At 37.9% G+C, this 15,779-nt stretch overlaps 1 protein-coding gene across 9 annotated transcripts in view; it reads left to right on the top strand.

The window, feature by feature from the left end:
- Nucleotides 1-15,779, top strand: part of Ptpn4 (protein tyrosine phosphatase, non-receptor type 4) — a 180,150-nt gene that overhangs the window by 142,690 nt on the left and 21,681 nt on the right. For all 9 annotated transcript variants that reach the window (NM_001100479.3, XM_063272020.1, XM_017598667.3 and 6 more), the window contains 6 exons: nt 1,976-2,132; nt 4,686-4,852; nt 6,771-6,861; nt 7,026-7,087; nt 9,381-9,527; nt 10,890-11,018. In NM_001100479.3, the coding sequence (NP_001093949.1) occupies nt 1,976-2,132; nt 4,686-4,852; nt 6,771-6,861; nt 7,026-7,087; nt 9,381-9,527; nt 10,890-11,018 (753 nt within the window). The remainder of the gene's footprint in view (nt 1-1,975; nt 2,133-4,685; nt 4,853-6,770; nt 6,862-7,025; nt 7,088-9,380; nt 9,528-10,889; nt 11,019-15,779) is intronic.

Here is a 15,779-nt window from a genome sequence, read left to right as displayed (position 1 = left end):
ATTTGAATATTTAAGATTTTAAAACATTTTATTGAATTAACTCATTTTTATTTTCACAACTCTAGATGATAAATCAGGATAAGTTCTTGTTGCATTTTCAGGGTGTTGGCTGTCTAAAATCACACATTTCATAAGCAGTGGATGATGAACTTAACCTTACAGCAGTAGCAGTGTCCTTTCCACTAGGCACACTGCCTTGCTGAGAATGATGAAATAATTGTTTGTAATAAACTCCTTCCCTTTGCCATAGCATTGCTTCACTGCCTGGCCTGCCACCTTCATGCTTATTTGGCTCCTAAGTTTTCATAGGACTTTTTATTCCTATTTCTGTTTCTTCTCTCTCCTTTATCTTAATTACTGAGTGATTTTCTCAGTATTCAGGCAGTCCTTAATGCAGTAGTGCAGAACTTTAAAGAAGGCCGTGCAAAGTGAAGTCATGCCATGAGCTGTTAGTCAATTAGAAAAATTATACTGTTTTTACAACTTTCAGATCTATTTTCTATACATTGAAGTCTTTTGTGCTGTGTGTTACAAAAATATTGAGAAATGCAAAATGTGTTCAGTAGCCCAAAACATCAATCATTTATAAAACTTTTATCGCAGTCAGTTTGAATTTTAGGTTATAAAACTGATGATACAGAATGAGCCTCTTACATTAGCAGATTTCCATGATCTTTTCCATATTTGGATCTGCTTCCATTTTTTTGTCCTTTGAAGCCTTGGTATTATATTGTGGGGAAAAAAAAAAACTAGAGTCCTTTTGACTATTCATACCTACCTAGAGCCTCAGACAACAGAAGTGCTCTCACTTCACTCATCCCTGCCTCTCAGGTCAAAGGTCATGTCTGGGAATATCATGCTTCTTTTCTGAGCTTTTCTGATTTCCCACTGCAAGCCAAAGATAAGCACAGCTGTATGCTTTGCTTCTTGGTCATACACAATTGATAGATATGCTTTGACAAGTGTGATCTGTGCCTCCTTGCGTTTTAAAGATATTTTTGAGATTTATTTTTGTTATTTCCCCATTATTTATATATTTTGTGTATTTATATTTTATTTTAATTTTTGCCTGATGTATGTTTTGCACTATATGCATGCAGTACCCGTGGAAGCCAGAAGAGGACTTAGAACTGGAGTTACAGAGGAATTTTTAGCCCCATGTGGGTGTTAGAAAGTGAACCTAGGGTTTCTGGAAGAGTAGCCAGTGCTCTTAACCACGGAGACATCGCTCCAGCTGCATTGCTCAGTTTTCAGATACAGACTTTTGGACTGAAGCACTAGCAGCAAATGAGTAATTAGTGCAGTAAGACACAGTGTATTCTGAAAACTCAAATTCGGAGGATGTAATTCCAAAACTGATGCTCTTTAAGGTGTGGGAACTGAAATTGTATAAACTTCAACAGTACAAAAATAAGACTGCCTGTATGTATATATGCATTGTGACATACTTCTTATCTGAATCTCTATGGACAAAATAGGTCATGAGGAAGGAATTGAATGTTCAGTGAAGCTGTAAAAAAAAATAGGATGTTCAAAAGAAAACTAGATTTCTGCTTTTTCAAGTAAAAGAGAGAGAGAGAGAGAGAGAGAGAGAGAGAGAGAGAGAGAGAGAGAGAGCGAGAGCGAGAGCACTCTCTACCTTATTACTTTACTTTTTGAAATGGTATTCCTCACTGAGCATGGTGCTCCCTGACTGGCTATATTGGTTAGCCAGCAAGTTCCAGGGATTCTTCTACTCAACCTTCCCAACACTGGGATTACAGGACCACATGGCAGCACTGGACATTTATGTGCCTTCTGGGTATTATTCAGGCCCTTACGCTTATCTAGCAAGCATTTTACTGACTGAGCCATCTTCCTTACATGGATGCTTTTCTATATGTAATTTTAGTTCTCTTTCTATACTCTATAAAAGGAAGTTTTACATTTTCAGGATGCTGGGCTCATATTTAACACTTTCTATATTAAATTACAGGCTGACCTCTGTGTCCCTCGGTTGAATGAAGGGGACCAAGTGGTACTCATAAATGGCCGGGATATTGCAGAACACACCCATGATCAAGTAGTCTTATTTATTAAAGCTAGCTGTGAGAGACATTCTGGGGAACTTGTGCTCCTAGTTCGACCTAATGGTAAGTACTCTGTTTAGCACTGAGTATTTGTCATAATGTGTTGCTATTTATTACTGGACATGGTAGCCAGGGCAGGCGTCTTTAAACATATCCTGTCAGTTTTCTCTTCAAACGACAGTGCTATCTATCATACTTGGAGAAAAGAATCCAAAATCTTGGCTTTCTTGTCTCCCACCCACACTTCCATTCACCTCTGATGCACAGTGAAGTTCTTACTGTTTCCCCAAAGTTTCAACCTGACATACTTTCAGGTCTGTGGACTTGTGTTTCCTCTGATCTGCAAATAGTTCTTGGTTTTTATGTAACTTGTGTTTTTCCTTCATTCAGAAATGTTTTCTCTGCTTATTCTACCATACCTGTAGTGGCCTCCCTCTTCAACCTAAGAGTAGTATAGTCAGTGCATATTTGTTTAATGAATAAATACATTTCTGTTCTACTTCTAGGAAATTCCAACAAACTCTAATTTTAAACAAAGAGAAATATGGTTAACTATATTTTTGGGTAGGTGGTGCCCTCTTGACTAATCATGTCAGACTCTCATCTGGACACTTACTACTAGCATTATCCACATTTATATTCACTACAGTACTATTCCCAGTAGCCAAGTTATACACCCTGCTGTGTCCACCTGCAGATATATAAATAGCGTGAGGTATATATGTACTTAGTCAGAGTATTGTATCTTTACAGCGTAAATGTAGAAAGATGTCTTCACTACAGAGGGACACGAGAGGACAGTTGTACAACGGATTCAGATCCATTGTATTCATGAGTGAGAATGTCACAGTGAGGTGTCGTTTAAAGAAAAGAAAAATTTTCTTTTTATATTTGGTCAAAACAGGCATCTTCTTGTCCATATTTTATGTTATTATCCATGTATACTCCTAAAATTGGCTTTCTAAGAGTATTAAACAGGCATTAACAAACATTAATTTTGATTCTGAGGAACTTGTTTGTTCAGGTGTCTACTCTCTTGTTGTGTGTCACAGCTTCAGTTTTATACCAACCGCAGTCTCTTGGCTTGGCTTTCCTGTCCTCTGCTGATAATAACTCCCATGCATGGCACTCAGTGACAACAGTCAGTAGCTGCTGACTGTGTACCAAGGCTGCTGTGTGTTTTCACTTAATCCTCACAGCCACCAAACATGATAGGTACATTACTCTCAGTTTAGAGTTGAAAATACATTCAAACATTCTGTTTCTGTTTGTAGATTCATGATGGGCACAGAGCCAGATATAAACAAAAAGTCTCTTTGATAGCAAAGGCCTCTTTGCACTTCTAGTTGCTTCTTTTATCTTTTAAAACCCACAAGGAATCCAGTTAGGGCCCTGTAAAGGGTTATTCTAGATAGAGACCTTTCTACTCATTTTCAGTGTGGATTTCATCACATTTTTTTTCTCTCTCAAATATGGTCCATGATGTTTCCTAATCCAGCAAGATGGATAAGAGGAGGCAATGGTTTGTAGAGAATATACACATTTACATATAGATGAACCATTCATTTGTGTGTTAATTAATAGACCCATGTTAAACAGTATAGTTAAGGAGCTGGATATGGCTCAGCAGTTACAAGCACTTGATGGTTTTACAAGGGACCAGAGTTTGACTTCCAGCATCCACATGTTGATTCACAGTGGTCTGAACTCTAGTTCCAGGTTGTCATCCAATGTCTTCTGGCATCCATAGACATCGGGCATGCACTTAGTATACCTACACACATTCAAGCAAACTGCCAATACATATAAAACATAAAAACTCATTTTCTTTAAAGTGGAGCTGAGAGAGAGAATGCTCAAGGGTAAGTTGTAGGCCTGGCATTTATAGGCCCATCATCTGAGATCTGAGCTCTCTTATACTAACTTGAACACGAAGGATACTTAGTGACTAGGTGGATGAGAGAAGGTGGGCCCGACTTATTCAGCTTGGTGTTCACTTATCATATGATCAAAGTCAGCATATCTTTTGACTTTTGTCTATGCTATTGATCCATTTCCTAGAAATTAATGGCATGTCTGTTGAGATCTGCAGCTCAAAAATGCCTGATTTTTTTATTTTTGTATTTATTAACGTGTGTGTGTTCCTGCGTGCGTGTGTGCCTGCCTGCCTGCCTGCCTGTATTTGCATATTAATGCCCACACATTTGAACACTCTCGTGTGTGTTTATGTTTACTTCATGAGACCAGGATCCCAAGAATGTCAGAAAGGATATCTATCTGTTGGAACTGGAATTGCAGGAAATTGGGAATTGCCAGGCGGATGTTGGTAACCGTATCCTCTGCAAGAGCAGAAAGTGCTCTTAGCTGCTGTAGTCCTGCCTCATTTTCTTAATTTGCCCTCAGATTTTACTATATGGCTAAAGAACCCTTCTTTTCTCCAAAGGAGTAACAGAAGCCTGTCAATCCAAAGCCGTTCTTGGTTATTTCTACACAAAGGCATCAATCAGTGATACTGGAATTATTAGTTATTGAATCTATAGAAAATATCTGTCAGTTTCTTACTGAATTCTATTAAGATTCTTATGGGTTTTTTTGTTTTGTTTTGTTTTATTTTAGCTGTATATGACGTAGTGGAAGAAAAACTAGAAAGTGAGCCAGACTTCCAGTATATTCCTGAAAAAGCCCCTCTAGATAGTGTCCATCAAGATGACCATTCCCTGCGGGAGTCGATGATCCAGCTAGCTGAGGGGCTTATCACTGGAACAGTACTGGCACAGTTTGATGTAAGTGATAACATTGTATTGAATCAGTATTTGCTAATAAGTTTGAGGGTTATTTAGATCTGAATTTACTGTGCATTATAATTCATAATGTAAAAATTATTCCAACAATACTAGTTATGACTATGTAAATAAGTTTATTTTTTTAAAAGAAAAATAAAAGCTAGACAGGAAAATGTTGTTCAGTTCAAGGTGAGTCTAGATCAGTGAGTTCCAGACTAGCCTATGCATAAAGTGAGACCCCTCTCAAAAAGTAAAACAGTAGTAAAAGTAAAAACATTTTATATGTTTTTTCATGTAATTTACTAGCTCTTTTTATTTAAAATACAAGATAAAAATATTGTCTTATAAATTTAAAGCTTGCGCAAATCCAGTTGTGACAGCACATGTCATTTGTAATGTTGGTTATTACACCATTTCAATTTTCCATGAGTTTGGGGCCATCTGAAGCTATATGTAGCAAAGACCTTGTCTCAAAAAATAAAATAAATAAAATAAGAATAAACAAAAGTTTAGAACATAACTTGTATTTCAAATTCATACTTTGTAATATTTAATCTTTTTTTGTCTGTATACTCTTAAAACCTTTGAGATCATTATCTCAGATGAACAAGAATGCTTGATTGATAATCTCCCCCAGGCCCTGAGACAGGGTCTCTCTAATGCTAACAGTCTCTCTGTGTAGCCCTAGCTGTTCTGGAACTCAGTCTGTAGACCAACCTTGCCTCAAAAGTAATTCACCTGCCTCTGACCCCCAAGTCCTGGGATTAGAGCAGTGAACCACCTTTGCCTACCATGACTGGTGTTTTTTTGATTAGCAAATACATAGTAAATTTGAAAGTCTATATTTAAACCAGACATGTCCAGCCTGTGGCCCACGGATTGTATACATCCAAGGTAGTTATAAATCGAGTCCAACACATTTGTAAATGGCAATATTCTGTCATAGTGAACTTAATTTGTTTATCTTTAATAAAACCAGGAATTTCCCCCATGTGTTTTTAAAACATTGATGGCCATAAATATGTTGTATATAAATGCTTATATTAATAAGCATGTGTTGTAGTGAAAATAAAAAAGTAGCAGAACCGGTTCCCACACGTACCCTGTTTTTCGCTAGTTCCAGCTCCAATGGGCCATTGGAACTAGTACTAATTCATCTCAGATTAGTATTTCTCCTGGCAGCTCTCTGCTAGCTGCCAAGTCTCTGGTTCTAGCCACCCGGTAAAATCAAGACTCAACAAACTGTAACCCAACAATTAGATTTACATGTTAAATTATCAGTCCACAATACATCCACAAAATAATCTTACAAGCAATTGGTAAGGATATAAACCACTCACCTAGATAAGATATAATTTGTCCATCTAGACAAAACCTTGTTCACATCCATTCCTTAAGAATAGTCATAACAACATGTAATATATGCAGAGAGGAAATTTAACATGTGCTGCCATGTTCTCTCAGCTGCCTCCTCCTCGCTCTGGCTTCCTCTGCCTCTCTAAAACTTTTCTCCCACCTATCCTTCCTTCTTGTCCAGTGACAGGCCTTGTTTTCCTGTACCTGCATAATGACATCAACCTACAGACACACATCAATTCTTTTTTTAAAAACATCTCAGTGTATTTTTGAACACTTGCAAACTAAAACAAAGCCAAATGTTCTCTGTGGAGTTGCTATTGAAATATCAGGTACTTTAGTGAGCAAAATTGTTTTCAGACTTTTAAAAATATCAGAGATGCATATTGCATATCAGAAACTACAAAGTTGACTATAACTCTGGGTCAGCACTGGGCTGTTCTAAAGAGTATCATAGAGTGCATGGTATGGAGGTTTCCCTTTGGGATAGAAACAATTCTGTCAAAACACAGCAGAATTGTGGATGGCTTCTCAGATTGTTTGTTTCCTTTTGTTTTTAAAGCAACTGTATCGGAAAAAACCTGGAATGACAATGTCTTGTGCCAAATTACCTCAGAACATTTCCAAAAACAGATACAGAGATATTTCACCTTGTAAGTATTTATTAACTCTTATCATTATAAGGTTAATCTTTTAAATAAAACTTTATTAAATTGTATGACTGGAGTGTGGTTCATTAGTGGTTTATAGTTTTGGTGGTTTAATCCCAAATATCAAAACAAAAAAAGAAACCAATATTTCTTTTAATTCTTTTTAGATGACGCTACACGGGTCCTTTTAAAAGGTAATGAAGACTACATCAATGCAAACTATATAAATGTAAGTTTTTTGTTATACCTTTGTTATTCGATATAATTGAAAACCATTGTAAATTTTAAGGTTAATTCCTTTTTATTGAAAGTCTAACCTTGATCCTTTGTGCAACTGATGAACTAGGGAATAGCGAACCTCATTTCTAGGGCAAATAGATGTTTAGGAGTTTATAAGTATATAGTCACATTTCATCAGCTAATCAGTGCACTGATTCATTTAAAGCTTTATTTAATGATAACGTTGGTTTGTTAACTTTGAATGTACAGCCAGTAGCATTTGAAGTGTAATTCGTGACTGAAGAAAGCTAATCTACATTCTCTCCATGATGATTAAAACATTGCAACCTTCTTGCACATAAGAACGCTATACAGCACTTCATCGCTGTGACTGTAAATGGTGCAGTTACCCACAATCAACACAAAATGTGAAGAATATGGTACTGCACAGTAATGGAGGCTGCATGTGGGCAATATAGGAGGGGAACGAAACAGCTGCCTTTTGATGTCATCTGCAAAAATGACTTTCCAGTAATTCAAGTGGTTTCTTCCCCAGTAGACATAACCAACAAAGCCCGCCTCCTGTTTTAAAATTACGTAGGAACTTTAGCAATTATGGGGCTAGAGAGATGGCAAAGCAGTTAAGTTTGCTGCACAATCATGAGGACCCTTCATCACAAGAATAGGAAGAGAGTGATATAAGTTGCCACACTTCCTCCTTTTGGTGTTAGATAATGACTTGTGCAGTTGTTTTTGTGTTTGTTTGTTTGTTTGTTTGTTTTTAAACAAAGCCAGAATAATGTTATTAAACAGAAAAGTATCAAATACAGTTAAATGAAAGCTTAAATTTATAAAATAAGTACAAATTTAAACTATATAGAAGTTCTACTATTTATCTGTGAAAATGAAAGACCAAAAATTCTAAAACATGCACACACATAGTTCTTTATCTGAAGCCTTCATGTATGCTTTGGGGTTGACAATTTTTATATATTTAAGACTATTCAGTCTGTGTACCAGTGCTATAGGAAGTAATGTCTGTAGACGATTATGGGATAGGGTTCCTTTAATTATCATACTGATATTATAGAAATATTCTGAGTGGGGTTTATAGAGTATAAATAACCTTTAGGTCAGTCAAAGTCATATTTTGCTATAAGGTTACTTTTAAATGCCTTCAAGTTAAGACAAGATTTAAAACACCAAAACCAGTTTTGCATTTCAGACTATTGATATTTTCAGAGCTATGGATAAAGGAATAAAGCTATATTGGCAAATATCAATTAACTACACCCCTGTGTGTTGTTGGTTGAAATGTAGACTGGTTTCTTTGGGGAGAAGTATGGAATTGTCAGAAGTTGAGGTGTGCGTACATTTACATCCAGCATTTTCATCTCTGCCTGATGTCCTTATAGATAGATATATTTTTACATTTGCTAAAAATGTCATGTTTAGAGAAGTGTTCAGATTACTTTGCTACTGGTAACAAATTTATTAACAATGCCTTAGATGTCTTTTAAATGAGTTGCAGTATTTTCTTCAGAAGCACCATTAAAAGATAGACATTTAGGTATTAATTTAGGTATTATCTTTCAAACAATAGGATTCAGAAAACCTTAAATATTGCGCTACCATTTTAAAATTGGTTTTATAGAAAAATAGTTGTTGTGTACAGACTGTTTATGTGAAAGAGGTATTAGAAAGTAGAAAAACAAATTTACCCTCTGGTAATAAACAGAAGCTGGTTTAGGAGGGAAACTTCAATTATATAACCTTGGGCATTCTCTAAATTGTTACATGTAGATATCACCCTATTGAAGTCAACCTCAAATGTACAGTTGTGATTCCTTTATATGTATCATCTTATTTCATTCTAAAAACAAATTTAAACACCATTCTAATGGCTTTTCATATTAGTTAATGATCATAATTCAGCTAAAATAAATAGCAGAATTTTTCTTCCTTAGAAAATTTACCAATAAACTATAGGTACTTTTAAAAAGACATTCTTACAAACTCTCTGTCTTTAAAACAAAATCCTCTCTAATACTGCCTCTTAAGCCATAACAGTGTGATATATGGCGTTACAAGCCTATAGTAGTTGAGATGCTGGTATACATAGTGAGACCTTGTCTCAACGAAGAAAAAAAACGAGGTAGTGTTTGGAAAATATTTGTTTTTAAATTCCACTTCCGCCAATTAAATGAATAACTATAACTTTGGATATTGCCAGGGAATTTCTTTTACAAGTGAAATTATTAATGAAGATTATTTTTTGTTTTAATATCTTTTTTTCTTGTTAGATGGAAATTTCTTCTTCGAGTATTATAAATCAATACATTGCTTGTCAAGGGCCATTACCACATACTTGTAAAGATTTTTGGCAAATGACTTGGGAACAAGGCTCCTCCATGGTTGTGATGTTGACCACACAAGTTGAACGTGGCAGAGTAAGCTATAGCTTAATCTTACACATTACTTGGGCTTTTTTCAAGTTACATTGTGTTTATATACTCAGAACATTCTCTTGTAGCCTTTAATCTTGTGTTGTCATTCCATGGTTTGAATCATTAAACCCAAATACTTAAGACTGTGTTCAACAAAATACTTGCAACATAAATATTACCGTTCTTATCATTGTATTTATTTAAAATCAATTTTAAATTTTAATGTTTAGAAAGTTTAAAGTTTAATACTAAGAACATTTGATAACAATAGTAACTGAAGTACTGTTAATAGAGTTTGGGTGATCCTGGAGATCATTATGCTCAGTGAAAAATTGTTAACAAAACAAAATCTATTGTATAATTCTATTTTTATGAAACATCCCGGATTGGCTAATTATAAGTACAAAAAGTAGATTAGTAGATACCTAAGTCCAAGTTTGGGAAAGGGGATGAAATGGGACAGAAAGCATAACAACTACTAAAGAGTATATGAGTTTTTTAGGGCATAGTGAAAATGTTCTAAAGTGTTTAAGGGAATGGTTACAGTTATATGAAGTGTACTGAAAGCAGTTGTACTTTAAATGGGTCAGTGATATGGAAATGGGGCTAGGATTATATGGAACACACACACATGCATATACACATGTTCATATACACCTGTGCTAAAACTCTAATCAGGATATAGCCAAACAGATTGTTAGAAAAGTTTTTTAAAATGTCAGTGAATAATCACCAGGCAAGATGGCTAAGTAAAGTACTTATCGTGCAAACATAGGTACCTGAGTTGAGATCCACAGCACTCACATAACATTTAGATCTGGTAGCATATATCTGTAGCCGTAAAGCTGGAGGGGCAGAGCAGAGACAAGCAGATCCCTGTGCTCATTGACCAGCCAGCTTGCCTAGCATATTGATGAGCTCCAAATACAGTGACAGACCTTCTCTCAAACAAGCAAGGTAAAGAGTGATGGAAGATACCCAATATCAACCACAGTGCTACATGTGTCTACATACACACTTATACATACATACATACAGACACATACATACATACACAGACACATTGATACACTATGCACATGTACACATAAAAATATTAGTAACTGGAAGATCTAAGTGAAAGGTGTATGAGAATTATTTCCTATAAAATGAAGGTTCTTTAAAAAATTATAGCATTTTGAAAGTTGGAGAATTCAAATTTCTATGTCTAAATATGGGGTTGGGGGTTTAGCTCAGCGGTAGAGCGCTTGCCTAGTGAGCGCAAGGCCCTGGGTTCGGTCCCCAGCTCTGAAAGAAAAAAAAAAAAAGAAATGTAAATCTATGTCTAAATATGTAATTTTCTGTATTCAATCTGTTGATAATCAGGTTAAATGTCACCAGTATTGGCCAGAACCCTCAGGAAGCTCATCCTATGGATGCTATCAAGTCACCTGCCACTCTGAAGAAGGAAATCCTGCGTATATCTTCAGGAAAATGACACTGTTTAACCAAGAGGTAAGAAGTCAAGAGTGTGTGGAAGAGCTGCTGTAAAGAGTTAGAAATATAAAAATGTTTTTAGTCTGAGACTAGTTACTGGGAAACAAAAGTTACTCAACTGGAGGCTAGAAGAATGGATCATCAGGTAAGCTAGGGGCTGGAGAGATGGCTCAGAGGTTTAGAGCACTGACTTTTCTTCCAGAGGTCCTAAATTCAATTCCCAGCAACTACATGGTGGCTCATACCATCTATAATGGGATGCAGATGGTCTATATATGCTTGGGCCAAGGAATGGCGTTATGAGGAGGTATGGCTTTGTTGGAGTAGGTATGTCATGTGAATGTGGGCTTTAATACCCTAGCCCTAAGTGCCTGGAGATTAGTCTTTCACTAGCAGCCTTCAGATGAAGATGTTAAGCTCTCAGCTCTGCCTGTTCCATTCCTGCCTGGATGCTGCCATGCTCTTGCCTTGATGATAATGGACTGAACCTCTGAACCTATAAGTAAGCCCCAATTAAATGTTGTTCTTTATAAATTTTGCCATGGTCATAGTGTCTCTTGAAAGCATTAAAAGCGAAAGACAGAAACTGGTACCAGGAGTGGGGTTTTGCTGTGATAGGCCTGACCATGCTTTTGTTTGGAAGAATGTTGATTCTGGGACTTTGGATTAGAAAAGCAGTAGAATGCTTTAAATGGGGCTTATTGGGCCATCCAAGTAGGAATAAGAAAGACTTCATTACTGAGAGTGATTTGAACTGCTTGGGCCTGGCCCAAGATGCTTCAGTGGAGAAGAATTTCAGTGTGTGGCCTAGAGAATGTTTTTGTGTAATTTTAGGGGGAAATGTGGCTGCTTTTTGCCATTGTCTGAAGAGTCTTCCTGAGGTTAGGGTGATAAGATTTAGATTAATTGCTTTGAAAAAGGAAGTCTCAAAACAGCCTGGTGTAAATTCTGTTATGTGTTTACTAAAGTTCATTCTTTTGAAGAGCATTTTAATGAAAAGGAGCAAGTTGAGAAAGGAAAAATATAAAATATATGGTTCAAGTATTAAAGGGGCACCAGAAAGTGAAATAAAGCTGAATCCTGTGTTCAAGGATATTAAATTGAGTTAAGGGAATGGTGACCTTGGGGCAATTTGCCACCCAGCTAAGTTTAGGTCTAGCCATAGTGCTATACCCCTTTAATCTCAGGAGGCAGAGCCGTGCAGATCTCTGAGTTCAAGATCAATCTATAGATCAAGTTTCAGGACAGCCAAGGTAGGCAGTGAAGGAGTTAGAAAACTGAAAGCTGGTGATGATGTAATAGAACAAGGGGGACATATTCCAGCCCCAGCAGGCAGCAGAACTTTGGCAGCTTCAACCATGTGTATCTGGCTCTGTCGTCAAGAGGAGACTACTGGGACACTTGAAACTGGTTAGCTGGAACTAAGAAAGTAGTGGTGATTAAGAAGAAACTCACATTACTGAGGTGAAATCTTCTGGTAAATGTTCTTGAGAGCACAAAGAAGCTGTGTTCCAGAGATAGGAAAGGTTGTACCTCGTGCTGCAGCTGTACTTGGTAATGTGTAAGTGTCACCAGGTGGTACTGGTTTTGAAGGCATAAAGGGATCATGAAGAGCAGCGGAGGCTTGGCTCTGGGAGAGGCCATGGAAGGCCATTGGTGAAGGTGCAGCTCCAGTTGCAGTTGTCAGCCCAGCACTGAGGGTGTCACATAAAGGATTTGAGGCTTGGCACCATGAAGAGAGCCTATGAGAGGCTACTGGTAAAGCCTAGTTGCAGCAGTGTATTGGAGATTTCAGTACCGTGGGATGATCACCAAGAACAGCAGCAACAATGGAGTGGATCAACCTGAGCTTAGAATGCTACAGAATACAGAGCTGGAAAAATAATGCTAGCCCTTTGGAAGAGCCCAGAAGATCATGTGTGGATCCCAGACATTGAAACAAGAAGCTGTAATAATGAAGTTGTCTTGGAGACCCCAAGATGTTCGAGATGCCAGAGGCATGGGATATCTGCTGAGGAAAGCTGCTTACAGGGAGTGGAACCAGCCTGGGAAAAAGAAATTTGTTGAAGTCAACAAAGATGAAAAAGGAGTTAGAGATCTGAAGACTGCTTTGACACCAGCCTTGGAGATGCAGAGTCTGGAGTTTGCCCAGCTGGCTTCCTGTCCTGTTTTTGGAATTATAGTTAAGTGATTGGATACATCACAGAAGAGACTTTGAACTTTGGACTTTTAACATTTTTGAGATTATAGACTATGGGGACTTTAGAAGTTGGACTAAATGTATTTTTTATTATGCTAAGTTCAGATATGCCCGCCATAGACTTTTACATTTGAACAAGCCTATGGAAGCCTGGGAGTGGAATGTGATGGTTTATATATGCTTAGGCCAAGGAATGGCACTATGAGGAAGTGTAGCCTTGTTGGAGTAGGTATGTCACAGTGGATCGGGGCTTTAATACCCTAGCCCTAGCTGCCTAGAGACTAGCAGCCTTCAGATGAAAATGTTAAGCTCTCAGCTCTGCCTGTACCATACCTGCCTGAATACTGCCATGCTCTTGCCTTGATGATAATGGACTGAACCTCTGAACCTATAAGCCAGCCCCAATTAAATGTTGCCCTTTATAAATTTTGCCATGGTCATAGTGTCTCTTCATAGCAGTAAAACCCTAAGACAGATGCCATGCCCTTTTCTGGTATGTCTGAAGACAAGTACAGTATACATAAAATACTGTACATTTCATATACATAAAATAAATAAATAATTCTTAACAAAAGAGCACTGCTGATCAGTCATAAGGAGAGTTCAGATCCCAACACTTGATATGATAAGCTAGACCTAATTGCAAGTGCTTGTGACCCTAGCTTTGAGAATTCAGACAGAAGGATCCCTGGGCTTTCTGAGTTCTACCATAGCTGTGAGCAAGGACCAGATTCAGGAAGAGATCCTGTCCTAAAGGATTAAGTGGAAAATAATAAAGGAGGATACCTGATGACTTTTCTGGCCTGCACTTATACATAGTCCATATACATGCATATGCACACACACTTAATTTATCTTTGCATAGTTCTCAGGTACTCAGGTATACAAATAAAGATGCCAGGGCTATGTATAGCTGTATAGCTCATCATCCGGCTCCATCCTTATTGGCTGTAAGAGAGCCAATTAGGCTCTACTTGTCATTAGTCATACCCTTGGAGTAGCAGCAGTTCCTCCTTTCAAAGAATTAAGTATTGGTGGGGAAGACCTGGACCTTCACAGTCTTATGTGGCAGTTACTCTCTTCCTTTGACTTTCTTTATAAATTTATTTTTTAAGATTTTATTTTATTGTATATGAGTACACTGTAGCTGTCTTCAGACACACCAGAAGAGGGCATCAGATCCCATTACATGTGGTTGTGAGCCACCATGTGGTTGCTGGGATTTGAACTCAGGACCTCAGGAAGAGCAGTCGGTGCTCTTAACCACTGAGCCATCTCTCCAGCCCCCTTGACTTTCTTTAAAATGGCTGTCAGGGTTACTAAATATGGCGGTACAAGTATCTAATCCCAACTTGAGCCAAATAGAATGGAAAAAACAAAGTTTCTACCCGACATAAAAATTCACATACGGTAATAAATCGTGAATAGGCAGTTACCACTCCCAGAGTCTTGATTAACTTTCACTTCATTGAAGGGACTCTAGTTAACCTGAGAATGGCAAACATGGCTCTGGCAGGCCTTGCCCTTCTCCCACATTTTCTCTGCCTTGCTCGATTACATTCTTAAAGCTAGCCAAAGAGGCCCATTTCCTTATTTGGCCACTTTCTCCTCCTGAAGCTGACTATGAGTCCATCTCTCAAAGTATTGAAGTCCAGCAAGCAAAAACCCGCTTCGTCTTAACCTCATTAACATGCCCAACTAAAATTAAGCATCCCACTCTAACCGGAGCTTTCCCCTTTTACCTTTATGAACCGCCATTTACTTATAGGCCAAGTCTGTCTCCTCTATCCAGAGGCAGTCCTTCATCAGCACCCACCCCACCCCCACCCCAAGGACAAACACTCCTTCCCCCTCTCTCCTGTTTCCTCTCCTTTCTCCCCCAGCCTCTATCTCTGTCTTTCTCATTCCTGCCCTTTGTCTCTGGGACAACTAAATCTCCTCTGTGCTGAGAACTTGGTGGGCTGAGCCGATCCTGATCTTCTCATTCATGATCTCCCTTTAACATAAATGGCTGTCCCCAGACTGAATGATGTTGAACAATAGTTATATCCTTTTCTAAAGTGTGCTAGTAAGTAATTTGATAAGGTTTTGTCTTTTCTTTTACCTTTTGTACCTAAAGATGCTGTGGAACTGTAGGTGTCGTTGTTTCACCTGTCAAGGGACCAGTTAAGTGCTGGAACTGGCAGAGTCAGGATTTGAGGATTTGAGCCAAAGTTCTTACTGTCACTATATCCATCATTGCTCCCCCTACCCCAACCAAATAGAATTAATCCTTTTTTAACTTTGTGTTTTTATGGCCTCTAATTTTTAATCTGTGTATTTGAGAGATTTTTGTATTTAAGTATTATTACACTTATGTATGTGTGTACAAGTCTTTGTGGTTTTGTCATGGTGCATCTGTGGAGGTCAGAGAGGGCAGACGACAACCTGGAGGAGTCTAGTCTCTGCTCCAGCAAGTGGGTCCCAGGGATTGAGTTTAGATGGTCATTCCTGGCCACAAGCACTCTTACCTGCTGAGTCATTCCATTCTCCTGGGGCTTTTCACCCTCTAATCTCCATGATGTCATTTGTGTCACGGA

This window comes from Rattus norvegicus, chromosome 13 (assembly GCF_036323735.1).
Source record: "Rattus norvegicus strain BN/NHsdMcwi chromosome 13, GRCr8, whole genome shotgun sequence".
Classification (NCBI taxonomy): domain Eukaryota; kingdom Metazoa; phylum Chordata; class Mammalia; order Rodentia; family Muridae; genus Rattus; species Rattus norvegicus.
The sequence above is the reverse complement of the archived record's forward strand: the minus strand, read 5'-3'. Positions and strand labels throughout refer to the sequence as shown.